At 41.7% G+C, this 27,346-nt stretch overlaps 4 protein-coding genes across 4 annotated transcripts; 2 read left to right on the plus strand and 2 right to left on the minus strand.

The window, feature by feature from the left end:
- Positions 1–2,525, plus strand: mul3 (mitochondrial E3 ubiquitin protein ligase 3). Its single transcript, XM_069685174.1, has 5 exons — positions 1–83; positions 217–346; positions 432–519; positions 607–727; positions 811–2,525. Exons 2-5 carry the CDS (start codon positions 230–232, stop codon positions 1,301–1,303), a joined length of 819 nt encoding a protein of 272 aa, XP_069541275.1. The 5' UTR covers positions 1–83; positions 217–229; the 3' UTR covers positions 1,304–2,525.
- A 70-nt stretch (positions 2,526–2,595) lies between these two features.
- Positions 2,596–8,149, minus strand: eif2b5 (eukaryotic translation initiation factor 2B, subunit 5 epsilon). Its single transcript, XM_069685008.1, has 16 exons — positions 7,966–8,149; positions 7,608–7,732; positions 7,340–7,525; positions 7,073–7,250; positions 6,909–6,989; positions 6,753–6,830; positions 6,351–6,663; positions 6,088–6,233; positions 4,807–4,948; positions 4,624–4,725; positions 4,422–4,523; positions 4,125–4,215; positions 3,916–4,039; positions 3,704–3,829; positions 3,444–3,554; positions 2,596–2,860 (listed from the first exon to the last, which is right to left on the minus strand). Exons 1-16 carry the CDS (start codon positions 8,122–8,124, stop codon positions 2,798–2,800), a joined length of 2,127 nt encoding a protein of 708 aa, XP_069541109.1. The 5' UTR covers positions 8,125–8,149; the 3' UTR covers positions 2,596–2,797.
- Positions 8,150–9,157: 1,008 nt separating this feature from the next.
- LOC138611860 (crystallin J1C-like) lies at positions 9,158–12,999 on the minus strand. Its single transcript, XM_069685112.1, has 10 exons — positions 12,856–12,999; positions 12,173–12,239; positions 11,766–11,942; positions 11,370–11,468; positions 11,174–11,266; positions 10,929–11,085; positions 10,141–10,256; positions 9,824–9,901; positions 9,512–9,651; positions 9,158–9,430 (listed from the first exon to the last, which is right to left on the minus strand). Exons 2-10 carry the CDS (start codon positions 12,237–12,239, stop codon positions 9,332–9,334), a joined length of 1,026 nt encoding a protein of 341 aa, XP_069541213.1. The 5' UTR covers positions 12,856–12,999; the 3' UTR covers positions 9,158–9,331.
- A 2,674-nt stretch (positions 13,000–15,673) lies between these two features.
- Positions 15,674–25,702, plus strand: casq1a (calsequestrin 1a). Its single transcript, XM_069684626.1, has 11 exons — positions 15,674–16,084; positions 19,238–19,331; positions 19,594–19,694; positions 19,854–19,965; positions 20,227–20,300; positions 21,436–21,566; positions 21,662–21,707; positions 21,858–21,912; positions 22,117–22,217; positions 22,343–22,417; positions 24,731–25,702. The coding sequence occupies exons 1-11, from the start codon at positions 15,848–15,850 to the stop codon at positions 25,082–25,084; spliced, it is 1,380 nt and encodes a 459-aa protein (XP_069540727.1). The 5' UTR covers positions 15,674–15,847; the 3' UTR covers positions 25,085–25,702.
- The last annotated feature ends 1,644 nt before the right edge of the window (positions 25,703–27,346 follow it).

The raw sequence follows: 27,346 nt of genomic DNA on the forward strand, positions 1-27,346 counted from the left end.
ATCCAAGGTAATTGAGGGTTTTGTTTTCGATTTATGAGTCCATATTTCACATGACTCAGGGTTCAACCTGCTACTTCACAAGAGTAAGTTTTGTTCCACTTGTCTGTCCTTTATTCTGTTATTCTTTCATGACATTAGACGTACTTCAACACTTGTAATTAGTATGTGTACAGTAGTTTACATTGACGTATGTTGCCTGTTGTTTTCTTGTCGTAGATAACTTACAGTTATGGGTGACTTTCCTGTGAATCCGCTGGTTGTGATTGGTGTCGGGACCAGCTTTGCCTTCTCTGGCGTCTTCTATCATTTATATCAGGAAAAGAAAAAGGAGTTGAAAAAGCTGAAGGCAAGTACATCATTGTTTAAGACTTATTAAAGTATTAATGCTACTCGGTTTTTGCAATGATTTAAACAGGCTTTTGCCTCCATAGGAAATACCAGTTTTCAAGCCTGATCGACATTTGATCCAAATACTGAAAGCATCTCCCCACAAGAGACTCCAGTATGTTGCTGTAGAAGGTATGTCTAGAATTAGCGTTTTTGTAAATGCAGTTTTGAATGGGGTTTTGCAAGTGAATCACAGTTTCTGTCACACCTCATTTCCAGGTCTGGTCCAGGCAGATGGGGAGCCTCTGGCCAGCCAGTTTGTCCCACGAAGCTTTGGTGTGATTCAGAAGATATCAGTGGAGGAGACCTGGAAATACTGGAACTCCCTCAGCAGGACATGGTATATTCAACTACAGAATACAACCAAACATAACTCTTTATTTATCTTAAAGCCTGATAAGAAAAGTGTGATTTCTTTTACAGGAATTCTCGAACAATGAACAAAAAAGAAACCAACAACTCTGTGCCCTTCAGCCTGGTCAGCCCCGGCGCTTACATCAATGACTTGTTTGTGAAGGTCCAAAACCCTCTGGAGGCCTCTGGGTGTTACCTGGAGAGGGTTTACCACAGAGTGAGACGAGCTGAGGAGGGCTTGGTGGACGTAGTGGTGCAGGGCCTCGGCGGGGAGAAGCCTGTGGCGATGGTGGAGAGCGAAGAGCTGCTGCGGGTGGGGAGCACCCTGACTGGTTTTGGGGAGGTGGTGCTGGAGGGGGGCCAGGTGATGAGGCTGCAGGCCCCCCAGGACGGCCGAAAGTTTATCCTGGTGCCCTCTGACTACAGGAGCTTCATCGACAGACACGAGAGTTCAGCAAACATGTGGAAGACGCTGACTGTTGTTACTGGCCTCTCAGGAGCTACTATTCTAGCCAAGATCATCTACGGCCTGGTGGGAAATCAGGACGACAGATCTAAGTAGGCTTGAAGACGTGAATTCGGCAGGTGGAACAACTTATAAAGTTGTATCACAGGTTTTTGTGGCCAAATAATGCCTCAGGTGACTTATCTTACTTGCAAGGGCAACATCCTGATGCTAAAATAACAAGTATGGATTACAAGCTGACAGGTTGAAAGGTGCAGCAAGATTTGTACGGTGGCTGTGAGGGTCAAAACACAAAGACATTGGAAAAAACATTAAAGAAAAATAGAAAGCAAAATAAATATTTAAAAAAACACAATTAAGATTGGAAACACGCGACAATAAAAGCAGCCATATTTTACAAAAACAGAAAAGGTAGCGGCAACAATTCTTGTTTATAATTCAACAGAGCAACAGTCAATTATTTACTTTATAAACTGTTGTGTTTTCTGAAATATCAGGTATTTAAGATTTTGTGTTTTGTCCAAGTTGTTCTGTTTTGTCCCTTAGTGGCCACCGTACCTATGGACCATAAGCTCTAGCCAAAAATAATAGTATCTTGTAAAAGTATTATTACAAAATATACGGTCACAAGATTTCAGTCACAAGAAGACTTTTGTTGTGATTTCGGGCTACATAAATAAAACTGTATTGTCTATATTCCCAAATCCTGCACCTGATGATGAGGTCATAGGCCGAATATGGCAGTTGACAATTTGGGCGGGAGGTGTGCGAGCTGTTTCCTGTTAGTTAACAAGTACAAACTTGATCATTTTATCTCTAATTTCTTCTTCAGTCATTGAGCCGTTGTTATTAAATGACGAGTTGTGAAACATCTCAGTGGAGTCAGCGTTCCCCAAAGGATACTTGACTTAAAAATGTTAACTGTGGGTTTTAAACCAACACAGCTACTGTCTCAAGGGCACATTATATTTTTATTAAGACATTGTATTTTTCTAATCATTTATCATTGTCTTTTATTTTCATATTCTTTGTCTTTAAATCCTGATTGGAAGATTTAAACTGTGAATCAGATCAAAGGAATGTGACTAAATGTTATTTAATCACTGTGCGTCCACATTCATCACGTCCAGACCAGAACTTAAAACTTTGTCACGTGATTAGGACTCTTTCAATTAAGCAGATAATCTTCTACCTCTTGGATCATTATGTGCTGTGTGTTGTTGTCATGTGACCTGCAGTCAGTGCTGTAGAAACGATCTTCTGCAGACGGTGGTGGTTTCATCTCGTACGTTTGAAATAAAATTTCCTTTTTAAAAAACTGTGCGACTGAGATTTAATGTGATGCAGACACAAATGATGATACTTACACACATTTCGAAGCAGTCTGAGCGTCTTCCTTCTTTATTGTGATGTTAACATTCGTAGCGCACACCTTACATGACGTGGCGCTGTGTGATGAAATGTATGTCAGCTCGAGCAGCGGAGGTCCTGATGCATGTTAGTGCAGAAAGCTAAAACAAGCAGCCTGAATCCTTTTATTCACACAACAGTTCTCAAGAGTCCTCTTTATCCTTCGTCAAGTGCTCCTCTTTACTCCCCTTCCTCCTCTGAAGACTCCTCGGCCTCCTCCAACCACTGGATGAACTTCTGAAGCTGTTTGGGAAATAGAAACAGATCAGAGCAGAGATGTGAGGAACCCAGCACTGGAGGAAAAGTGTGAAGTGATACCTGCTGAACAAGTTAAACAACTGCAGTAACAAGGATCTGGAAAGAAAGTTTAACATATATTCTAGAATTTGCTCTTCTTACAGAAAACAAATACACAAATAATAGAAACACAATATTCAGGTAAATACACAAATCCAAGGTTAGGTAGTGAGGGGTCTCTTTGACTTTGTCTAATATACAGCAGGACACACAGCTGCTACACGGGTCAGATGATGTGCCTCTATGCAAAACAAGATACTTTAACTCCACCATTTTTATATTAGGTGTTACTCACCTCGGTGCTGTGGAGAAAGCAAATCATCACCTAAAAACCCTTCCATATTATTCATGATCAACACGCCAGCACATTTGATAATCCCAGTTGATAATGTTTAGTTATTTATTTTCATCAAGTCAATGCTATCTAAACTCAGATGTTGAGCTGGCAGCTGGTTTGTTTTTACATGGATATCTACCTCGCATCAATCTGTCAAGTCTGTGTGACCCCGTTAACCCGTTCTCTACATACCCCCTGGTTCTTGCGCAGCTGTCTGCTCTTGTCTGTTGTGGCTCCCTGAGAGAACCAGCGCAGGATCATCTCCTCCTCCAGGATCTCCAGCTGATACATGCTCATCAGGACCTGCATGGAAAAACACCAGTCTTAATGAGTGCAGAGTGAACTCCAGGATTACACCGTTCTGTTCAGGATGGTTTTTTTTCTTGTAATAGGTTCAGCCCCTTTTTAACAGTCAGCAGATAACTGTGTTAATGCTGTTGATTGACTCTGACCTTGACCATCGCAGCCCAGTGACTCTCCTGCTCCAGGAAGTGTTCCTCAAACGCAGAAAGACAGTCCAGGTGGTCCTGAGCTCTCTTCACATAGTTCTTAAACACCGGAGCCCATTTCTTCAGTAACTGAGAGGAAGACAAAGTGAAAAGTTAGGACAGGTATTTCTATAATTCCACAGTTAAATGTGCTGAAAAAAATCAAACATATTTACAGGAAGGAGCAGAGAAACGTATTGTGATGTGGTGATCTGATTTCCCTGCTGCTGGAAAGGGTACTCCAGCACCACTCGGGTTAAAATCTGCATCACCTCCTTCAGGGTGATGTTGTAGGCGTACCTGCAGACAGAGAGAGGGGGTCAAACTCGCAAAACACTTTGAGAAAGAGCAACAGGAGTGAAGGCATCTTTAAGCTCCTCCTTACTTAAGAGAGTTGATCTCAAGTACAAGGTTGTCAAAGCTGATGTTTTCCTCCAGACCTCTCTGCAGAGTCCCGAGCACCTCCAGCTGGAAGACTAAAACATGAAGACAACAAAGGGCAAGGTCATTTACAACAAGGTCATTCGATATCCTTTTAAGGCAAAACACAGTTTAGTTAGTTGTCTTGATTTCTAAAGGAAAAACCCATGTTACAGAGTGGCTAATAATTGATATTCTGTCTTTTTAACCACTAGGGGGCGGTCTTACAGTTCCACAGACATGTAAATTTAAAGACTCTTACCTTTGACATCGTCCATCTCCGGGGAGGGGATCACTGGATCGTCAGGACCATCCGGCTCACTGTCCTCACTCTCACTCTCAGGGTCGGGGTTCAACACCAAACCTGAGGCACAAGAAACAAGAGCAATGAACCACAGCATCATGGGAAATCCCTGTGTGAAGGACTCTATGAAGATGAACTCGCTGCAAAGCTGCTCTCCTACCCCAGAGACACTGCGCCAGCTCTTCGTCCTCTGTGTCGTCCAGACTGCTCGCCTTCCAGATGTAGCCTTTCCCCTCCGCTCCGACCTCTGCAGGGTTAGACACTGAAGCACAGAAGAAACACAGCTTAAACCTAGAAACATGTTTGTGCGTTGTGTTTACCTCAGTACACGGCCCATACACACCTTTCCGTTTGGTTTTGTCTTTACTGTGACCAACCTCAGCATCGTCACTCAGGAACTCATCGTCATCTTCTTCCTCCTCCTCCGGATGGTGCATGGACACCACAGTGCCCTCAGGTAGAGAGATGTTTGGACCAATCACCACCTAAAAACAGATCACAGCAGATTAAGAGATGGAATAAAGACGGAAAAAGATTTCACTGAATGTTTGCTGGTTTTTCACAATGGATGGGTGGAGTAAAAAACTTATCAGCTGAAGTTCTGCTACAAAAACATGACTTTTTACATAAACCTTCCTTTTGTTTGTTCGGTTTGCTTTTTGCATGAACTTTGCTAACATGCAAAGTGCAGCGTTAAGTAAAATGTGCTCAAAACAAATGGAACATTTCATCAATCAGCTTCTCACTAAAATGACTTTTGGTTAAACTTTTTGTCAAATTAAAAAAAGTAAAAAGGTTTTTCAGTTTTACTTGCTAGCTTGGGAGAGCTTGTACTTGAGTTACAGTCAAAACAAAGAACTCAAGGAGTCTGTTGGAGCCTTAAAAGGGTTTGAAGTGGAGGCATTAGATCGATGAGTCAGTTGACGTGTAAGCAATGCAGGATTTGATCTCATCAATTAAAGGTTAATCACTGCAATGAGCTAACTACTAATTTGAGGGTAGTCATTAGCCCCTTTTCACACTGCGGTTCCGCCTCAGCGTCGTAATGAAGCTCCGCCATCATGTGGCCTTTGCCACTTTACATCAGACCAAGCCACGCCGGCGTAAAGCCGCCCCATTGTGTGTTATTACAAAGTGCTCTGGCATTGTGGAAGCAAAACATGCGTGAGGTGTAAACAAACAGTGTGTGCTTCAGATACACACACATTGCCCTGTTCCGCTTCTGCTGTTTACACAGAAGCCGTTTCGCCTCTGTTACGCCTCTGTTACTACCTCCGATACCGGCTCAGAGGCAGAACGACTTCTCTCAACCATTCTGCCTCCGAGCGTAAAGATTGAACATAGCCGAGGCGTAATAATCCCGCCTTGAACTGGCAGTGGGGCTATTGAAAGCTGTTTCATTTAGTTTGATTTAAAGATACAGGACAGAAGAACCTGAAATGTGAGTAATGAGATGAAAGCAGTTTGATGTGCAGAAGGTGAAATTAATTGAAATGTCAGTTCAAGTTGAATAGTTGGAATCAGGTCGAGTATGTGCTTGCAAAGTTTGTCAGTGCATCTTTAACATGGAAAGCAGTCCTGAATTTATGATAACTATTATATAATTAATAAATGTACTGCTTACATTATACGCAAGGACACACTGCTTGTTCAGCTTCACGCCCTCTTTGACCTCAACCTTGTCGCAGACCACAGACTGGCTGATCTCCACGTTGCTGGCGATGTGAACATTATTCCAGATGTAGGCGTGATCCAAACTTACATTGTCACCTGTTGCAATAAAGAGGCAAAAGTTAACACATCTTTTATTACATACTCATCTGCTTCTTTCAAACACACACAAAATGAGCACTGCAAGTCTTGTATGGTTCTGATCCACGAGCTTACCTATGGTGCAATTGTTACCGATGACGCTGTTAGAGATGTAACAGTTAGCGCCGATGCTCGTGTCGCAGCCAATGAGAACGTTCTCCTCCATCTGGCTGCCGTGGCCCAGGCTGACCCCCGACCCTCTGTAGACGTTGTGGCGTGAATACGTGCAGCTGCGTCCCTTCTGGTCGATGAAGTTCGCTTCAGGCGTGAGCGGGTAAACCCAGCGCCGCACGAGGTCCGACGACACCGAATCGTACATGAGGAGGTTTGACACTCGGACGCCGTAACCATCCTTGGTCATATGCATGTGTATCTGGTTGCCCAAAATCTAAACAGGGAAGAAAGACATTAACTTTTACGCCGCACTACGGGGTAACATGATACTGATTTAAATAAAAATAACGGTCTGTGTCTTACCTCTTCATTGACCAACATCCCTCTGACAAAGTCATTTCTAGTTTGGTAGTCAAAATTGTCGGTGAAAAGCTCAGCGACCTGAAAAACAAGAAGAGCATTGCTAGATAAATCAGTAATGAGGGATTCAACAGCTTCTGTCTCTGTTTGGAAACTAACCTGTGGGGAGCAGATGCTGATGTGACAGTCCAGCAGGTCGTGTCTGATTTCAAACTCATCACTACCGCTGTGGAAAATGTTCTGCAAAACAAACAGCAGCAACTGTCATCCATCAATCCAAAGCCTCACTAAGATAAAGATGTGATAAATTATTGGACTCTTACCATAGGAAACTGTAGCTTCTTCAGCCCGTGTGTCTTCTGGTAGTGTAAGATCCTCTGGCTCTTGCTGTCCATAGCAACAATGACATCATCTTCCTCACAGCGGGACCTGTGACCTGGCGATGACTCCTTGAAGATCATCGTCATCACTGAGATGTTCTTCTCCATCTTTCGACGATACCTGTGCACAAGAAGAATCATGTCAGTAGCGCAACACAGTCCTGCAGATCAATAACATTGTGATTTCTCCTGTGGACTTTTATGTCTTACCTGTGCTCTTGCACCGCCTGGCTGATGTCAATATTCGATACCACATCTCCGTAAACCAACACAAAGTCAGAACGCACAAGGGACTTTGCATCAACATCCCTGAGCACGTCCCCTAAGGAGCGGTACAGTTCTGAGGTGATGATGTGGACTGTGTTTGGAGAGGTGGGTCTACACCACTTGGACTTCCTGTCAGACAAAGACACAGCTCAGCATCTTTCACTGAGAACAGATGTTGGTGTAATAATAACACAGTGATAGTTAAACTTACAGCAGGTGGTCTTTGATTTCACTGGCCATCCAGCAGCAGAAGACAAATGTTTCTTGCACCCCGGTGGAGGTGAGGAACTCCAGGGTGTAGTCGATCATGGAAACATTACCGAGCGGCAGCAGAGCCTGTCATCAATGTAAATGTGACAGATTAAAGTAACTGTACAGCATCACAGTCGGGACTGAAAATATGTCCCCAAAATATAATTTACATACGGCAACCAACTAAACAGTTCAATCAAGTTACGTGTTAAGCTTTGATACAAACGTTTCATATGTCAGTGCAGCCCTGTCACTGTTTAAAGCATGGACATCAGTGAGCTAGCATTAGCAGTTAGTTAGCTTAGCTCGCTGCTTACCCTCGGCTGGTCTTTGGTCACTGGGAAAAACCTCCGGTTGAAGCTGTCAGCGACTAAAACAGCCTGCAGCGGCTGCTCCTCTTCCTCCTGCTCACCTGCACCTTTTCTACCTGGAAGGCCAGAGCCCGAGCGACTCTGTTTTCCCCCTTTACCGGCCATGTTTGATTTCTAGATGCTAACCAACTCTGTCGTCAGACACAACTACAGTGGCTGCGGCGAGACATTTTTCATGTAGTCAATGCAGCAGGTGTTTGCGCGTGGGTCTGACAGGATTCAGAGTCCATGTTCTTAATTAATTAGTTTAATTAATATCTCTATTTCTCCATTTTTCTTTGAGGTCAAGTCCCAGCCCCCCAGGCCAGGAACTTCAGATAATGACCAACAATACAGTGAATTCATGTGTTTTGTTATTAAATTTAATTAAGCCTTTAGAAAGTTCCTTAACCTGCCAAGACGGACAACATCCAGCCATATGTTTGTGATGAAATATGTCGTGATGTTTTGGACAAATGTGCCAATTAATCAATTTTTAAAATGTGTTCATGACAGCCCATCTAATTTAGCCTGCGCAAATGAAAACAACTGGCTCCTCTTGTTTTAAAAAAATATAGAAACAAATATCCATATGTGTTATAATCACGGTTGATGGCAATGATTATATCTGTATATATCTTGTGCTCATGTTGTTTTATTATGTTTAGTATACTGATGTGGTGGTTCACAAGTTCCTTTTCTTGCTCTTCTCGGGTGCAGTATTCAGGGAAAGCACTGATGGAAGTCCAACATGGACTGAAATGTTTGTACTGTTTCACACATTTTTTTCACTGAACAGCTTTACAATATATCAAATAGAAATATTTATAATCTTTGTTCTCTGTATGAAAGTCCTCCCTCGCTGAAGTTATACAGGTAAGGACCTACAGTATATGTCTGAAATAAAGTTGATTAATAAATTAATGTTTATTAACTTCATTTTCAAACATTCATTTTACTCATTTTATTTATCTTTAAATAATTCAGCTTGTTTTCTTTAAATTTCATTTAACTTTATTTCTGTAAATTACATCTCTTCTTATACGTTTTTTTAGTACCTTTTTAGGCCTTTCTGTCTTCCTAATAAGCTTTACCTTCGCAGGTAAACTTCGGCTGCATCACAGTTCAGTACAAATAAACATTGCACAAAGAGTTTGGATGTCATGTTTTTTACTTTATTTCAGAAAAATGTTTTACTTAAACAGAGACAAAAACATCCGGCTCCTGCCGTCCAAAAGTTTAGACAAGAACCTTCATTCACTGTTCTGTGAAAGCTCCACAGTTTTTCTTTTGTTCTAAGACTGTGAAACATTAACCTGCCAGAAAAGACAAACTATTGGTGTTGTTTGGTGATCTTCTTGGCGTGCTCCAACACTAAGTCATAGCGCAGGGTTTTAGAAGTCCAGGAAGCTGGAATCCCCTCCAGTCCAACCTGTGAAAGAAGTTTATTTTATAAACACAATAATGGCATAATATCAAATATAATTAATACAAGATGATCAGAGGGTCATACCTGAGCCCCAATACAGGCTCCAATGAAGGATCCTCTGCTACAGGTGCACCCCCCGCAGCTCATGGTGTCTCTGATCGCCTGCTCATATAGCTTGGCTGTCAGGACTCCATGCAGCGCTGCCTGGAACGCACCCGGCAAACCTGAAAGGTCAGCACCACATGTGAACAACATGAAGGCTTTTTCACTGCTTTTCTCAACAATTTTCTAGTAGATGACAGCTGACAGTTACAGGCACTGCTCAACTACTGATCATGTTTATTAAATGTTCTGAGCTTCTGATGACAGAGGTTAAAAAGAGCTTTGTGAGGGTACCTCATGTGTTTGGAAACACAGCGGGGATCAGCTCCCGAGGAGTCTTTGAGAGATTCTCCTTCACCTGATGAATGTGAGCTGTGATCAATCAGAAGAGAAGATAAACAAACAGGCACTCAAATATAATAAACATCAAATATGTCAAAACACAACTTTCTTTAACCCTGTTTCTATATTGAGGAATTTAGTGTAAAGTCTGGTCAGCATTTTACATAATATGTAGTTTCACCTCACACTAAAGGAGGAAGGGTGAACCCATAAATCACATGACTCAGTCCCATGACTTTGGTTGTAACAAATCTGCATGCTTCACATACCGATCACTGCTTTGTCCAGATCCTGCGGCTGCTTTCTGTTCGGGTCACTGAGCTGATTGAGCACAGAGTCCAAGACTTTTGGATCAGGACCATTCAGGATGAAATGCTCCAGGATCCTAAAAAATAAATGAATATATAGTCCATTTAATCTTTTTTCTTCTTCTCATGTTTTCTCAAACAAACAGAGTGAATTATTTTAAGCATTTAATCTGCTTATTCACACCTGAAATTTTAATTATTTAGTTTGAGGATTTCTGCGTTTCATTTCAAGCTTCTGGTTTGCAGCAGTTTTTTTTCCAGGCTTTTAAATTGTGGTATCAGATTAGTGCATTGACTGGTGTAGTTGCTGATTCTACATTTTAGGCTATGTCTGCGGCATTTGCTATTGTAACGGTACAATATCGGTGTATTCTGACTGGTTAATTACCGCATTCCCAGGTCTACTATTTCTCGATAACAGACCGTTTCTGTGAAGAACAGACCGTTGCTAGGGATTCAGCTCTAATTACACAATCTGGTGGACCAACTGTAATCATATCAACCCGCCGAGAGAAGTCACAGCGGAGAGAAAGCAATAAAGGTTACACGATACAAAAACTGTAGAGACAGAGAGATCTACAAAACTGAAGACGGCACATGAAGTAAACATTAAAGAGAACAGTACGGGATACGGCGGTGCTTAAAGACGGTGAATGGACTCTGACAGTGATGAGACAGAAAGCCTCAATCAGGTGCTGCACTGATTCCTGCAGTTACAGCATGTTGATGTAAATAGAAACTATACAGACCTTGCAGCTGCCAGAGTCTCTGTCACACATTCATCGTTGTTCTGTGTAACACGGACGGCCAGCTCCACCTTTTCCAGCATGTCCGGCTTTCCTGCATAAAAAGCCACGATGGGAGCCAGTTTGGCGACTCCATCAATCTGACAGTCGTTCTCACAGCCTGTGAAAAACACACACACACACACGTCAATTAGAGCTCTTTTCTTATTTATGCCTCAGATATTGTAATGAAATGATGGTAGATTTACCTGTCTCCTCTTTGCCTGCATCCACATTCTTCAGGAAGCCCTTCAAACTCCCCTGTCTCCATGGTCCCTCGATGGGCAGCTGAGGTCTCGGCCCTGGTGTACAAAAGCACAAGATCATCATTACTCCCCCCTTACTGCAAGGAAAGAGGTGACTTCATTCTACAGCAACAACAAAAAAGATGGAGGGCTTCCCTACCTCCTTTCTCTCTGTAAGGATCATTGATAGGAGTATCGTACTCTGACCCAGGCCCGAAGAATTTCAGGGTGCGCTGCTTCAGATCATCAACATCAAGACCTGACCAAACATGTTAAAAAACAAACGGGGGTAAACATAAAATTCAGACTGATGAGGTATGCAATCAGAACATGCCACAACCTGTTCATACATTTACTTTTGTGAGGCACAGGGTTAAGGATGTTATTATAGTGTCAACAATGATGGGAGGTAGACTCAACTAACGGTCAACAACCATTTTTTTGCAAAAAGCATGCAAGTTAGGTTTTATTTTTTCTTATATAACAGATGTTAAAGTTTTAAGGGACCACGAGGCAGTATATTTTGTCAATAAGATGAAGAAGTTTTACCCCCTACCTCCACATTCAGACAAGGACTCCAGCAGGACAAACGCCTGGTCTCCATAACAGCTCTGCTGGCCCGACTGCCTCCTGTAGAAAGGGTTGGCCGACTCCGGGCGGAACTCAGGGTTTGGCTCCTGAGCCAGAATCCCCTGCAGCTTCTGCAGGTCGTACACCCAGTGGAGGGGCTGCGCTGTAGGGAAGGAGTCATCAGGTCAATATTATTCTGAATAGCTAGCTGAGCATAGTATAGGTGCCCAAACACGCAAAAGATGAAAACTAGAAACTCTGCAGCATTGTGCAAGCAGACAAAGTTTACACTTTCATGTGTTCATGAGTTTTAAAAGGGGCTCAGGACAAAGCAACTTTCACTGACTACATACAATGCAAAACTACAGTATGACAAACTTTTGCTTTTCTTACCTGCTGCATCAGCAACAGCTGATCCCACGATGGCTCCCATCGCTCTGTTGGCCAGAGCTGCAGCCATCTGTAACATTGAAATAACACAGAACTATTAGAATTAGGAGAATAATTATTATTTTCTAATAAATAATATACCATAATGGCAACAATTTTAATAATCAATTCATATTTTAGGTCAATTATCAAGCAGAAGTCTCCTGTTTCAGTTTCTTCACTCTCAGGATTTGCTGCTAATAACAGATTTATTTCACTGTGAACTGAATATCTTTAGGAGTTAACAAGTAATTTAAGTTGTATCATTGCACTCCAGGAAATTGTCAAAGGTCATTTTCACTTTAACAGGAATTTTTTTGTCAAACAGTCATTACAAGTGAACCATCTACTCATTTGTTTATGTTTAACAGACTGATTGGAGGAAAGTTCGATTATATCTGCACTCTGTTACTCTCCCCTGTTATCTAACAGGCTGTGTGCAGCACAAGAACAAAGTGTTCAATCACTATTAGCTCGTTATGAGGCATCTTTCAATGCTAACTACGTCATTAACACATGACTCGAACTTAACATCGTCTCTCTATTGTTACAGATTACAACTATGATCTGGAATGAGTAACAGCCGTGCAGATGGCGTTAAACACTAGACTGGATCGTAACGTAAGCCTGACATTGAAAAGTCTTACCTTATTCTCCGTTTAATGTATTTGTACAAACTAATATTACATTCTAGCTCACACTGCAGTATAATGTGAAATTATTTCGATTCTCTTCTGTCTTTGGGATGTTCCGCTGTATGTATGGTAAAGGTTGTTTCCGCCTCCTGTGTTATGAAATGTTGTAGCTCTTTATCACCACCCACAGGAAAGAAACGGTATAACCCCGCCTCCCTTTGGTCAACGTTTGACCAACAGACTGACCATTATTGACTTACTGAAGTAAAGATTTTAACAACTGTTATGCAACACAAATACTAACTACTTTGAAAATTGACTCAATGAATGTAATTTCAGTGCAAGATCATGAGAGACATAGGCATAAATACCCCCAAAACTGTATTAATATGATTATCACCAAATGTTACACATATAAAACACCAAAAATAATGAAAAACACAAAATGAAAACAATGAAAACTTATAATAACAAACAAACAGAATTTCTGTTGAGATATCAGGCAGGTCAAGTTAATGTCTGGCACGAATTTGTGACATTATATCGGACATAGAGTTGAGTGATGTATACAGAAGTTTCAAACTCCACAGCAGAGGCCTTTTCCCCAGCAGACATCTTGACTTGCCATATAGAAAAAACACAGGTGTTGCTTATAACTTTTATGATGGCTTTGCTCTTCAAGTGTCCCAGTAAGTAATGACACTGTAACATCATGCACAATACCAGGGCCCAGAATGAGGCAGCTAAATTGAAATAAGCCTGCTAGGCTGTAATAGGCTGTAAAAAAAAATTAACCTCATTATGCTTGGGCCTCATCAAAGTTCAAATGCACAGTGACAGAGCCTTTATCGGTGATGTCAGAGCAGGTGTTTGCTAATATAATCAAATTTAAGAAACCTGCTGTGACATCACTGAGTGGGACGTGACCAAAAGTGCAACATATTTGAATGTTTCAGCCCACAGAGAGCAGAAAAATGGATTTACAGTTATAGCGCCTATAAAGAGCCATATCAGTATCTGAATCAGCTTTGTTGGCCAGGTATGTGGTTTAACATACCTCTCCATGTTCACAAGAAATATAACTTATGAATAAGCACTTAAAACAAGGGTAACTAACTTGACAAGGTAACACAAACATTACACATTAGAATAATATGTACATTATGTACAAGTCTACAAGTCTATATTTAACAGAATAATGATAAAATACAAAAACAACACTTGAGTGCAAAGTATGCTGAAATAATACGATAAAAACATTTTACAATTTAACAGGTAGATGTTTGTCAGCACTCAACACTCATTCACTCAACACTCACGAGGCCGCAGGTAATCACAACCGCGACGTTATCCGGTACAATACTGTTTGATTTAATTTATCATCAACCTGTGAAATAAGAGTCTGCCGTGTGATTCAGAGGTACCAGCTTGATTAATGTCGACACACACGGTCTGCTGTGATGTTAATCAACAGTATCCAGAACACCTGGCTGAGGCGGAGTGATACACAGAGAGAAAAGTCCCAGTGATGTTGTTCTCATCAGCACTCATGGAATGCCTCTTATCCAATCAGATCACTTGGTTGGAACTATTGTATAGCTGTATACCGTACGATATGATATACGGCGTGCAATAGTCAACTAAACTGCTTGACGTACATGTTTTATTCGATAAATGAGTGACTGAAATATTTTCTCATGTATAAAGAAATTCCTTCATGTCTGATATAGAAACAGAAAGTGGTTATGAAAGTTGTAATGTGGCGACATGATGTTTTGAGCTTCGTTATAATTTAAATGTTTATGCCTACAGTGAGCCACTGTTTAGCTTCCACAGTCACTGACGCCACACAGACCTGCTTAACACCCCCTCTGCCATCACTACCTCACACCTGTAGTGTTTAGTGCATCAATCCACTCAGTCTTCACACTTTCATACTGTAGGCTTCACGTCCTGCTACGGAAAGAGGGGTGTGTCGTGTACGTGTGTCGCGGGTCAAACGAAGTATTAAGATACCATGTAGCCTGCATTTATTTATAGATATACCTCTTCACTTTGTAAAGTAATATCACATGTGATCATCTTCAGCATACAGGACACACGTGTACTGTACGACCAGACGTATCAGACGAGAAAACATCTTAAAAATTGGCCCATGGCCCCCGCGTAAAACTCTATGTTTCACTTTCTTCTTGAGTCAGGGCTAAGTGACACCTCTGCTCTGACTCCTCAGCAGGTGCACCTCCCTCTCCTTTCCGCTCTCCCTCCATGTCCCTGTGTGACCCAGCAGCACATTCTAGCGCTGTACCGGTGCCAGCAGCAGCAAATAAGACACCAGCACCCCCTCCTGATATGTACTTCTCTGTCCCACATCCATTATTTTTAGCCGGGATCCAGGCCTCCATCTGGGCTTAATATGGGAAAAGAGTGCCTCGTATTTTCAGCTACCTCTGAATGCAACATATCACTTTTTCTTCTTTTAGGCTAAACACACACGCACACACACACACACACACACACACACGCACACACACACACACACACAAAATCCTTCTATATTTCTCTATCTTTATGCATCTCCCTCCACCTCCATCCTTTTCCTCCCCTCTTCTCAGTCTGGGTAAAGAGAGAAGCAGGTTGCGCCTCATCCTCTCTCTCCACCCACTTTGACAGCACACACGCGCACACACACACACACATAGCTGTCACCCCAGCAACCACAGTGACCCCCCAACTCATCTTCCCCCGTGCTCTGCAACACCCCACATAGACACCCACTTACACCTATGTCAGACTTAGCCCAGCCCCTCTTGCACCCTGTGCCCCTCTGCCAGTTGCCCATGTGAGGTTTTTAATAAGGTGGATGCAGGAGTTGGTCTTGCTCTCTTCTGGGTGACGCGGATTGGAAGGGGTTCTCCATACTTTTACCAAAATATTATTTTTTTCACCCCTTTTTGTAACTTTTTTTGAAGCAGATACATCAAGCTTATCTTAGAGAGGAGCCATGAAGTGGACCTGGGTGCTTGTGGCGGTGTTGCTGTCCTTCGGGGCACTCACGCTGGGCAAGGATAGCCTGGACTTCCCAGAGTTCGATGGCAAGGACCGCGTCCACGACCTCAACGCTAAGAACTATAAGTCTGTGATGAAGAAGTACGATGTCATGGTGGTGTACTACCATGACCATCCTGGATCCAGCCGCGTCGCCCAGAGACAGTTTGAGATTGAGGAGTTGGCCCTCGAGGTGGGTTGAGATGGGAGATGGGAACTCTTGGCTAAAGTAATAGGCAGGCTTACCAATGAGGGAACAGCTTAATTCATAATTAAAGCAGAGAAAAACATAGTTTAGTCATTCTTAAACATAAAGTTGGGGTTGTGAGTTTGGGTTGAAGGTCCTGCAGAGTTTGTGTTTTGATCTCTTTTAATTTATCTTGGTTGTTTAGACTTTAACTCGTGCAGATATTTTGTCTGTGACGTTGCACTGCTGCTTGAGGATCTTAAATTTGACATGTAAGCTTGAGATAAAATTGAAGATGGTAAAATGAGATTGTTCTTTTATTATAAAGGTGTCACTGTGAGGTTACCAGAAAAGGAAAGGGAGTATTTTTGCAGGATTTGACACATGTTAAAAGTGAAATTGAACACATGGGAAAGTGATGCTACGAGGTGGAAAATAGCCGTGATGTGAAGGGCCAAGATATCAATAATTCTGGCTTGTGTGCAATGTGTGTGTGTGTGTGTGTGTGTGTGTGTGTGTGTGTGTGTGTGTATGTGTGTGTGTGTGTGTGTGTGTGTGTGTGTGTGTGTGTGTGTGTGTGTGGGCGTTGATGCACTCAACACACCTCCATCAGTATGCCTATCACACCTCAGGCCTGCTCTCAGCATGGATGCTCAGCAGTTTTCATCCCATTCCTCACAGAGAGACATTACATCATCATTCAAACACTGAATATCGCATGTCACCTTCATGCACAGCACATTCACCAAGAAGAGTTATATTTGCTTTTTTTGACGCCATTTTAATTTAGACCAAACAACAATCTCTTTACTGAAACAAAATGAAGGCCGTACTCGTTCTCAAACAGCATTTTAGACACTCGTGATGTAATTTAAAGACATGCTGAGCTGATTTCTGCTGTAAAAGTTGCAGTGTGGTTGTGATGGATCATGTGGCAACCATATTTAATTGCATGTGGCATGTTGACCACAGAGTGTACAGTGGTCCTGATGCATATGTGCATTTCCAGGAAAGCTGTGAGCACGAAGAGATGTGTAATCAACACTCAACAGCTCTTTTTTTGACCCCTTATTTACGGCTGCTATCACTTGACTATCCAAATGATTTAGCTACCATAGTTATATTATTTCAAGATTTGTTTTGCAGAACTAAATATGTACAGAATCTATTAAAATACAGAAAACAAGAGCGAGAGAGACGCTGCTCTTCTCAGCACATCACATCATCTCTTCTCGTGTCTCTGTAAGGGAGCGTCAGGGCTCAGTCTCAGGGCGGGAGGCCAGCTCTGGAGCTTCTGGCTCCAGGAGTGCCGGCTCAGCTCTGCGTTGTGATTGACACTTGCAGTACTGTACTCGTCAGCGGATCCCAGAGCGCTGAGCATCACTGCCACCTCGCCAAAATAGTCCCTGGTGGTGGTGTGGCTTCTGGTGCTATATTTATCCCGAGCTGCTTTTGTGGCTGGTCGAGCTCCCTGAAGGCTTGTGTTTCTCCTTATGAATGTATTATGATTTATATTTGATGAGGATTTATTATTAGTAACAGGCCTCAGGAAAAGGGCCTTAAATCTCAGAGGTCAAGGCGCTACGTGGGCTCTCAAGTTGAATGAAAGTTAAATGAAATATGACATGACGAGCGTGAGGAAGTGTTAAAGTGTTGTAAGATGGCCGTGTTTCATGTTAGATGGCCTGACTTTTCTAGACTAAATGCACCTGTACCTTTAAAATGAAACACGTCGTTGAAAACATTATAGAAAAAATACTCATAAATGTGACTTTTTCAAGAAGTTCTGACTCTGCACCGTGCAAGAGCAGGATAAATCATCATCGATCCACAGGAGTAATATATACATCTCATTATCACGTCAATAGATAAGTTAAATCACATATTGTGTTTGTATTTTTCTGCAATCTATGTTTTTCTCCACAAAGTGCAGAGCTGCGGTGCAGTTTGCATGTTGTGTATCTGGAAAACATGCAGAAATCAGGCCCTGAAATGAAACTCCACCCTGATGCTGTTGGTTTAACTTTACATGTAGCCGGAGGGGCTCAGTTACTCTGATGAAATGATATCAGCCACATTACTGCAGATGCACATTCTGAACACCGAGGCCCAAGGACAACATTGCATGTTGTATTTTTGGAGTACATGCACATATAAAGCTATGAATTAATTTTAATATTGGATCAGAGAAAAAAACAGATCACTAAATGACGTGTTTAAATCAAGACAAGCAACTCTGAATGCATCTACATGCATGCAGATGCTAATCTATACTGTCGTCCAGATGGAGAATGGATTAAAATAAGTTCTTTTTTTAGCTTATCATAATAGTTTAATATCATAATGGTTTGATATTATCAATAGTATCCCCTCCTCAATTGCTGTGATAGTATCAAGCCTAGTTCACCTCTATCACTGGCCCTTTAAAGGTTTATTTTAAGCTCCTTAAATGCCAAAAGGGTGGGGTCTGCAACAAAATATACTGCAATGTCAAAAAAGTTAATAGTCCAATAAATACTGTACTTGAACACATCATTGGCTTTGTAAAGTGTACCTAATTTCAATTGTACACATTTCTACATTTATATAACTAAAAACACATAAATATTTGCTAACTTACCTGCTGCTAAGCTACAAACTATAAACTTCTTAATGGTGCCGCACCCATCTGAACACAGATACAGTGAAAGAAATACTGAGAATTATTTGCAACAACAACCTGCGGGTCATTCTGGTTAGTCAAACTATTTATGCCAATAAAAGCAGCTGCTCGAGATCTCCGACACCAGTGTGCACCCATGCATGTGAATGTGCATATGAGTGTGTGTGTATGTGCTTATTACCCACCAAACACATTGCAACAAAACTCTAACCACTTCCTCCTTGCAGTCAGGCTGTGAATGTGGCCTTGCCATTGGTTAAACAACCTGTCAGTCATGAGGTTCAAGTTTCATACAGATTTAGAAAGTGCATAAGCAGCGCTCTGAAAAGCAGGCTTTTATGGTAATGAAGCTTCTGAGTGAGACAACTGTATCAAAAAGGTGTAAATGTGCAAGAGATATGGAAATAAACACTTATATTAATGCACAATCATACACGCATGCATTCCCATGTTTTATAAACCATTAGTAAACTGACGACAGTGTCTTTGTTTTACAGCTTGTAGCCCAGGTCCTGGATGAGTTTGATGATGAAGATATCGGTGTCGGCCTCATCGACGCAAAGCACGACAAAGCCGTAGCAAAGAAATTAGGTAAACAGACACCTGAATTAACACAGCAGACGACATAATGCAAATTGAGACGTGCCAGTGTCAAACTGTGTGTCCAATAATTTCAAATAACCAATGTTACTTGAGATAATTGAGCTCTCAGTGTTTACTTTAATGCCTCCTGACCTAATATAGGATACATTTTAAAGATCAAGAAGGATAAGGCATAATAACTGAACAAGCATAAGTGACTCTAGTCGAGGTCTCAGAATAAACAGCCTATACTTCTTCTCTTTTTCCCCAGGCCTTGATGAGTCCGACAGCATCTTCATCTTCACAGATGACGAAGTCATTGAATATGATGGCGAGCTCGCAGCAGACACTCTTGTGGAGTTCATCTATGATGTTCGTGAGGATATAATCTCCCAGTTAATAGCCTGTCTTATTTCAGCAAAAAGACTCTAATTTGTTTTCTTGGAGGATGACTCACAGACGCTGACACTCTGGGCTCTTCTTCCATTGTCTCCTCACTTTCTCCTCCATGACCATTGTTTTCCTTCACAGGTTCTTGAGGACCCAGTGGAAATTATTGACAATAGTAGGGAACTGGAAGGCTTTGAAAACGTCGAAGAGGACATCAAATTGGTGGGCTACTTTAAGAGTCACAAGTCAGAACGTAAGAATCTGTACTGTGATGGCATGATAACCTGTTTCAATTTGTTTTTTGCATTCGCTTTCATTGAATTGCTTATGATGTATCAGCAAGCAAGTGTATCAGAGACCTAGCTGAGTTGGCTTCATTTAACTTTGAGCTTTATAAGGTTATATTCAAGTGAGCACGCTAGAAGCTACATAAATAATGAGAGAAAGTGTACAAGATATTTTGTGCTGCGGATGATCTACTAAAACAAATTGATGGATGCCTATAACGTTTCAGATTTTGAGGCATTTGCCGATGCTGCTGAAGAGTTCCATCCTCATATCAAGTTCTACGCCACATTCAGTGCCAAGGTGAGTACTAACTTTGTTACCTTCAACAAATGTTGTTGGTACTCAAAATGAAAATGCCTTTCATTCTTACTTGATAGAGATGCAAGGTTTCATTTGATCCATTGTTGTTGTAAAATATTCATTAGTTGAGCTTTAACATACAGTAAGTGCTAGTGTTAAATTATCTATGTAAGTAAAGTATACATGATTACAACTTTTAAAAAATCAATGGGCCGAGAAGTGAGCCTTGAGGCACTCCATAATTAAAAAAAATGAAAGGGCCAAAAAGTGAGCCCTGAGGCACTCCATAATGAAGCATGGACATCTTTGACATTTGACCATTGATGAACACAAAATGCCATATGTGAATTGTGCATTCTTTATTTCATGTTTTTGACTGTTTCGCCTCCCTCAATGGCTCAATGTAAAATGGCAAAGGCGGCGTAACGGGGGCTTCATTACGGCATTGTGGCAGAATTGCAATGTAAAAAGGGTAAGGAAACAGACAGAAAGACAGACAGACAGAGAAGCACAGCAACAATAACAACAATAATCATGATAAGGATATCACTAGAAATATGACATGAATAAGGCAGATGGCGTTAAGCAGGCATATTGCGGTATGCAACAACAAAAACGAGCCAAGTTAACCTGCAAGACAGAGAATACACAAAAAATTCCAGGGAAGATACAAAGTGTCTTAGTAAGAAGCATCAATGGAACAAGAAGACATACAGATGGAGAAGGAGAGGAGATAGAGTTTGTTGTATCAAGTCCCCAAGCAGTGTCAGCATATATCAGCATAACCAGGAGTCCAAGGCAAGCTTGAGCCAGCCCCAACAATAAGGTCAATTAAGATATGAAAGTTTCAAGCCTACTCTCAGCAGAGAGGAGTAGAAAGGGTATCTGACTGTCCGTCACAATGTGGAAGTTGGTTCCACAGGAGAGCAGCCTGATAATTGAAGATTCTGCGGCCCATACTACTTTTGGAGACTTTGTGTACCACAAGTTAGCCTGCATTGTAACATAGGCTTTGTAGGTGAGAAGAATGATATTACATTCTGTTCCAGATTTTAAAGGGAGCAAATTCAGAAGAGTTTATATGACTATGGCCTCACTCCATTGCTGGTTATAATACTTTGACGGTGTGTTACAGGTTGCCAAGGCTTTGGAGCTTAAGCTTAATGAGGTAGACTTCTATGAACCCTTCATGGACGACCCAGTGGTCATCCCAGGAAAACCTTACACTGAGGACGAACTGGTGGACTTCATTGAAGATAATGATAGGTATTAATGCTATACAACATGATGTCATGTTTATATATTTTTAACTTCCGTAATAAAAACAACACATTAACTCTTATTCCTCTGTGCTTTTGAAGACCAACCCTGAGGAAGCTGCAACCACACAACATGTACGAGATCTGGGTAAGAACCTAATCAACAACACAACAAATTAGGCCAAAGGTCTGTTTTGTTTGACTATTTATCCATAAAGAGACTTTGGTGAGATTACAAATCAAAAGAGAAATTTCTGAAATATTTATCCGACAAATGGGAATTATTATTTTTCAACAGGAGGATGATGTTGATGGTGAACATATCATTGCTTTTGCAGAGGAGTCAGACCCAGGTAAAGGAATTTTTGATTGTCAACATTTTAGATAGAAACACCACCAGATTAATGTGTAGCCAAATTAACTGTTCTGTGCCATTTAACAGTATTTCTGAAGGCGAATGAAGGATTAGCAGATACCCATTACCATCCTATTGATTCACACCTATAGTAAACTATTAGTTTAGTTTCACATGCATCATTGTTCTCTCCACTTCTAAGATGGTTATGAGTTCCTTGAGATCCTGAAGCAAGTTGCCGAGGATAATACAGATCACCCTGACCTCAGCATTGTCTGGATTGACCCTGACGACTTCCCCCTGGTAAGAATATAACACGGTTCACCTTGCATACATGAAACTAGTCAAAGAACACCAAGACTCATTAAACTGAGGACTGAGATTCAATGACTAAGCACTCAATTCATTTTCATTGATGTTCCCTGCAGCTTCTGCCACACTGGGAGAAGACCTTTGGAATTGACCTGTCCCACCCACAGATTGGTGTTGTCGATGCTGATGATGTGAGTAATATTTTGCTACATCAATCATAGGTTTCCTTTTGCAATGTTTTGAATTGCTGCTCTCTGTTATACATATAAAGAGCTTGAGTGATGCTCTAGGTAGACACTTTCACTTTGGCTGGTGGCCCCAGTCCCCTATTTCAGAGCGTTGCAGGAAGACACTTTTAACACACTTTGTTATATCAAGCAAGATGTTTGGGCCTTCAGCCCAACAGGCATTAAAGAGCAATGCGCAAATGAACATGGACAGGCATATATTTTTGCCTACTTTAAAAGAAAGATCAGCAACTTTGCTTTGCAGCCAGCACTATGGGGAGCCAAAAGTTCATCTTTTTGCAGGGCCACTTTTAGCAGGTCCCACCACAGCCTGCCTTTTGGAAAACAAAACAGCTCCTGCCCAACGCCAGGTGAGCCTGTCTCCCATAGAACTGGCAGAAGCAGTTTCTCCCCATATCACAGCTACAAGGAGGGCCTTCGGTTCAGACCCTTAGTTGTTTTCAACTTTTTCCATGCAATACAGTATCCAGTTCATCCAGAATGACTGTTGGCAACAACCCTCTGAGATCTTCTGCTGTCAGACAGAAAATGTTGGTGCTCTTAAGTAAAGGGGCCGTAGAACATTAAGTAATAGAACATAAGTGGGCCTAAACTTATTTTGTTGCTCTAAGAAGGATGGCAGCTTTGTCCATTCCTCGATCTCAGGCAGCTGAACTAGTTTGTAAAGATTTCTTCTTCTAAGCACATGCTTACCTCAGCTGATGTTCTCAAGACTGTATCGGAGACTGGTTTACGAGCATCAACTTGAGGCTTGTTTCAGTGTGTCAGTGGCACCCCACTACCGGCTGTTTCTCTGATTACCTACCATCCCCATCTACCACCCCACTGATCTTTACCAGATACACTTCTGCAGCACTTTCTATTCTACAGTCAATGGGCATGCAGGTTCTTCCTTATTGGACAAATGGTTGATATGTGCTTTGAATCTAGTGGATTACAGCTTTCAGCCCTGTCTACCCTTTCGAGGGAGGTTCCAGGCTATCATAAGCCCTATGCCTACAGTCTTCCCCCTAGGGCCCATCTTATTGCAACACTTGCAGATCTGGATAAAGCTCTCTCCAGGCAAGTGGAGACTGAACTTGATGGTGATTCATATGATCTGGGAGAGGTACGGCAGAAGTCCACCTGTTTCCTTTGGGAAACAAACGCATACTGTCCACTGTGGTTCTCCCTACTCGGGCAGGATATGCTGGTATCCTCTTGGCTAGACTGTCTAGGCAGTGTTACTGGCAGCCGCATAATGGCCAGGGAGGGTATGGTTTCCAATGACTGTTTTGTCTCAATGGAGAGCCTTGGCCTTTCCCACTGAGGATCTTTCAGATGGGGGGCGCATTCTGCCCCAAAAGACCAGGCTTGCTACCGAGTTCTTGCAGTCAAGCTGCTGGTCCAACCCAATACTTGAGGCTAGAACATCCTCAACCAGTAAGCTTTATGCCAACAGGTGATCAGTCTTATACAGTTGGTGCAGGATCAACATGTGGACCCAGATCATAGCTATGTGCCAATACTGCTCAAGTAAAAAAACATATTGTGGGGTCACATCCCCTCTTGGGGCTTTTTCAGAAGGCTGCTCTCTGGTAGTGTCCCCCACATGTTGTACATGTCCCTTTAAGGGATTTGCCATCCTGGATACTTTATGTTCTCCAGCGTTTGAGCCCCTGAACTGAACTGACCTAAGATGGCTGTCTAGAACAATTGCTGTTGCCATTTAACATCAATCAGCCTATCAGCTTGTCATTTTTCGTCCTATGGGCTGGGGAACTAATGGCAGACTATCTTGTCATGTGTGGGCTCTGAGACAGTACATGGACACATTGTCTGAGTTCTGTAAATCTGATGCATTATATTTTTGTTATAGAGGGAGCAGGAAGGGTTGCGCTTAAACAGAGATTCTTTAACACAGTTGTTTTACCATATCATACCGTCAAAAATGCATACAGGCGCCTGGGCCTCCAGTCACCCCCCCCTCCAACTCAACAGGAAGTATTTCCTGTTCTTGGGCTGCATGAAGGGTGTGACATCTATGCTGCAGCTACTTGGGATTCTACTTGGCTTATTTATCTAGACCTTGTTGGTTATGGGTCACGAATAAGATACTGTCCCTGGTGGTCAGAATGAAATAGAATGAGAGAAATGTGTCAAGGATCTATCATAGCATATCAAGGTTTAACATACAGTCTTGGATGATCACCCGAGTTCATAGAACCTTCATTACATACATACATCTTGTTTTATTGGTTCTTCTTTGCTCTGCAGGCTGACAGCGTGTGGTTGGACATGGATGATGGTGAAGACCTGCCAACTGTAGATGAACTGGAGGACTGGATTGAGGATGCTCTGTCAGGTGAAATCGATCCTGATGATGATGATGATGACGATGATGATGACGACGACGATGATGATGACGATGACGACGACGATGATGACGACGACGACGACGATGACGACGATGATGATGATGATGACGATGATGATGATGACGACGACGACGATGATGATGATGACGACGATGATGACGACGACGACGATGATGACGATGACGATGATGACGATGATGATGATGATGACGATGATGATGATGATGACGATGATGATGATGATGATGATTAAATCATTGAGTCATAATTTATTCTTCTGACCAATGCAGTATCAAGTCAACATCGTTAACTTTGTCGAATCATCCTCTTTTGTATCTTATTTTGAACTTGTCAGTTCATTTTGATATCTCATCTTTTCATCATCCTCATCTCATCAGAACAATATTCCATTACTTGTTTATCCCTCTCACCAACATATTCAGAATCCTCCATGTAACAAAGTTATTTCTAAGATCCCACGGTGCCTTTATTCCCACATGTAACACTGTCTGGTACAATAAAAGAAGAAATTCTTTCAAAACCTTTCCTTCTACTGCTATTGATTTTCATACTATTAAAGTTTTATTTTCCAAAGTACTGTTGCAATTTTGTATGCATTATGTCTGAGTCCATCTGTGGAGTCTGTTGCAGTTTGAATGTGTTTTATTTGTTCACTTATTTTCTTGTCTGCCCCAGTATTGAAACAACTGATCCAAGGGTGCTAGCAGGCTTTTCTGACGGGTCTGAAGTATCACCAGCCTACTCTGTGAAATCAATGTAACGCTGTACACTGAAAGTGCTGTACATCATATGGATGTTTTCTACGATGATGAAATATGATAACAGCCTTATTCTATTTTTGTAACAAGAGAAATTTAACTAACTGTAAAGTCTTAAATAAATGACAGCTTGGACAGAAACCCCATTAGTGTAGAGCTTTTTTAAAGGTGTGAGAATGTGTGTGTGTGTGTGTGTGTGTGTGCGTGAATCAAAGAGTAATTGAAATACATATGACTATATATTTTCATTGCGTGTATACAGCATTAGGGCTGGGGATACGAGAAGCACCACTATACAAGGGTTATGATTCAATGATGATACTGTTAGCAAGATAATATAATGCACCCTTATTGACTCTTGCTTTTTAGTTTAAGTTAGTGATATGGGTTCACTTTGCACAAAGCAAAAGGAGGGGGTGGTATAATGCAAAATGTTTGTGCAGTTTTCCCCAACATGGACACACATGTAACCACTTGAGAAGTTTAAATGTCTTCCATAGATTGATAGATTCGAACAACAAAATCAAGTCGGCTCTTTAATCTGTTAGTCCCGCCCCTCCCGTGTCCTCCACCCCTGTGTTTAACGCGCCTGCGCCAGTACGAGACACGCCCCTTCTTCCTGCAAGCCATGTGGCTGGCGATGGTAAATAAAGATCTTTGCTAAATTGTAACGGCCATTCAACTCGGATTTTTTGTGTACAAGCTCAAACGTCTGCACAGCCGGAGCTGCAAAGATGTCTGCTGGCGGAGTGAACCTCCACGCGCAGGTGGAGTCGGTGCTCGGAGCGCTGGTCAAAGCGGCCACGGTGGAGTTAACCAAATTGTTCGAGACTAGGTATCGAGCCTCGGCGCTGGATTTGGAAGTGGGCCGCACTGAGGACAGAAGGGAAAATGAAACCCTGCAGACACCGGGTAGTTTACCGACTGGAGAAACAAAACGTAGCATTGGACGATGACACATTTTATCCTTTGCAGTCCTTTACAAACTGTGACATTATTTAGCCCACCCTGGACTGCCTTTAAGAGATTGATTTTTCAGTGTAAGGTTAAAGTGTTCATTAAGCAATATCACATGAGAGGGAGTGATGCCGCAGATAATCACAGCAGTGCTGATATTCAGTCCAAATCATGACCTCGAGTGTGATATTGCTTTTATACAACAGTTATACAACCGGCAAACAGATGTAAAAAGTATTAATCAGATAAACTTGAAACTGCACTTTTGTTGCCAAGCAACCCAACCATTCTCCTGCATTCTGTGTCCAAAGGTTACCACAGATCAGCTGTTTTTATTATGTACATTTATCTGTTTGTTTTAATTTATCATCAACCAGTGAAATAAGAGTCTGCTGTGTGATTCAGCTTGATTAATGTAGACATACACAGCCTGCTGTAATATTAACAGTATTCAGAACACCTGGCTGAGGCGGAGTGATACATTGTTGATACAGTTTAAAGTCACAGTGCTGTTGTACTCCATATCACCACTCATGGAATGCCTCTTGTCCAATCAGATTACTTGGTCAAAACTTACTGTTGTATTATGTAAAATAAGAAGACCAAAATTAATTTCTACAAAAAGCCTGATGTAATCAGAGCAACATCATGTTAAATCATAAAAAATGTAGCTTAATAAACGTTGCTAAATGGGTTTTTTTCGAAACAGAAAGCTTTATTTACCTCTATGTGGAGTTTACAGAATTTCAGCTTCTCTATTCTAGTGAAAGATAAAAGAA

The sequence above is a fragment of the Semicossyphus pulcher genome, unplaced genomic scaffold (assembly GCF_022749685.1).
Source record: "Semicossyphus pulcher isolate SPU_LCO1_2020_fin unplaced genomic scaffold, fSemPul1.0.p SCAF_7, whole genome shotgun sequence".
Classification (NCBI taxonomy): domain Eukaryota; kingdom Metazoa; phylum Chordata; class Actinopteri; order Labriformes; family Labridae; genus Semicossyphus; species Semicossyphus pulcher.

What these genes read in the sequence shown, in the direction of transcription:
- mul3 (XM_069685174.1), top strand. Translation starts at nt 230, where the DNA reads ATGGGTGACTTTCCTGTGAATCCGCTGGTTGTGATTGGTGTCGGGACC. An exon ending in CCAGTATGTTGCTGTAGAAG is followed by an intron (nt 520 to 606) that starts GTATGTCTAGAA and finishes CCTCATTTCCAG; the next exon opens with GTCTGGTCCAGGCAGATGGG. An exon ending in AACTCCCTCAGCAGGACATG is followed by an intron (nt 728 to 810) that starts GTATATTCAACT and finishes TTTCTTTTACAG; the next exon opens with GAATTCTCGAACAATGAACA.
- eif2b5 (XM_069685008.1), bottom strand. Translation starts at nt 8,124, where the DNA reads ATGGCCGGTAAAGGGGGAAAACAGAGTCGCTCGGGCTCTGGCCTTCCA. An exon ending in AGAAGCTACAGTTTCCTATG is followed by an intron (nt 6,990 to 7,072) that starts GTAAGAGTCCAA and finishes TTTGTTTTGCAG; the next exon opens with AACATTTTCCACAGCGGTAG. An exon ending in CTTGAGATCAACTCTCTTAA is followed by an intron (nt 4,040 to 4,124) that starts GTAAGGAGGAGC and finishes CTCTGTCTGCAG; the next exon opens with GTACGCCTACAACATCACCC.
- casq1a (XM_069684626.1), top strand. Translation starts at nt 15,848, where the DNA reads ATGAAGTGGACCTGGGTGCTTGTGGCGGTGTTGCTGTCCTTCGGGGCA. An exon ending in TAAGAGTCACAAGTCAGAAC is followed by an intron (nt 19,966 to 20,226) that starts GTAAGAATCTGT and finishes ATAACGTTTCAG; the next exon opens with ATTTTGAGGCATTTGCCGAT. An exon ending in TTCATTGAAGATAATGATAG is followed by an intron (nt 21,567 to 21,661) that starts GTATTAATGCTA and finishes GTGCTTTTGAAG; the next exon opens with ACCAACCCTGAGGAAGCTGC.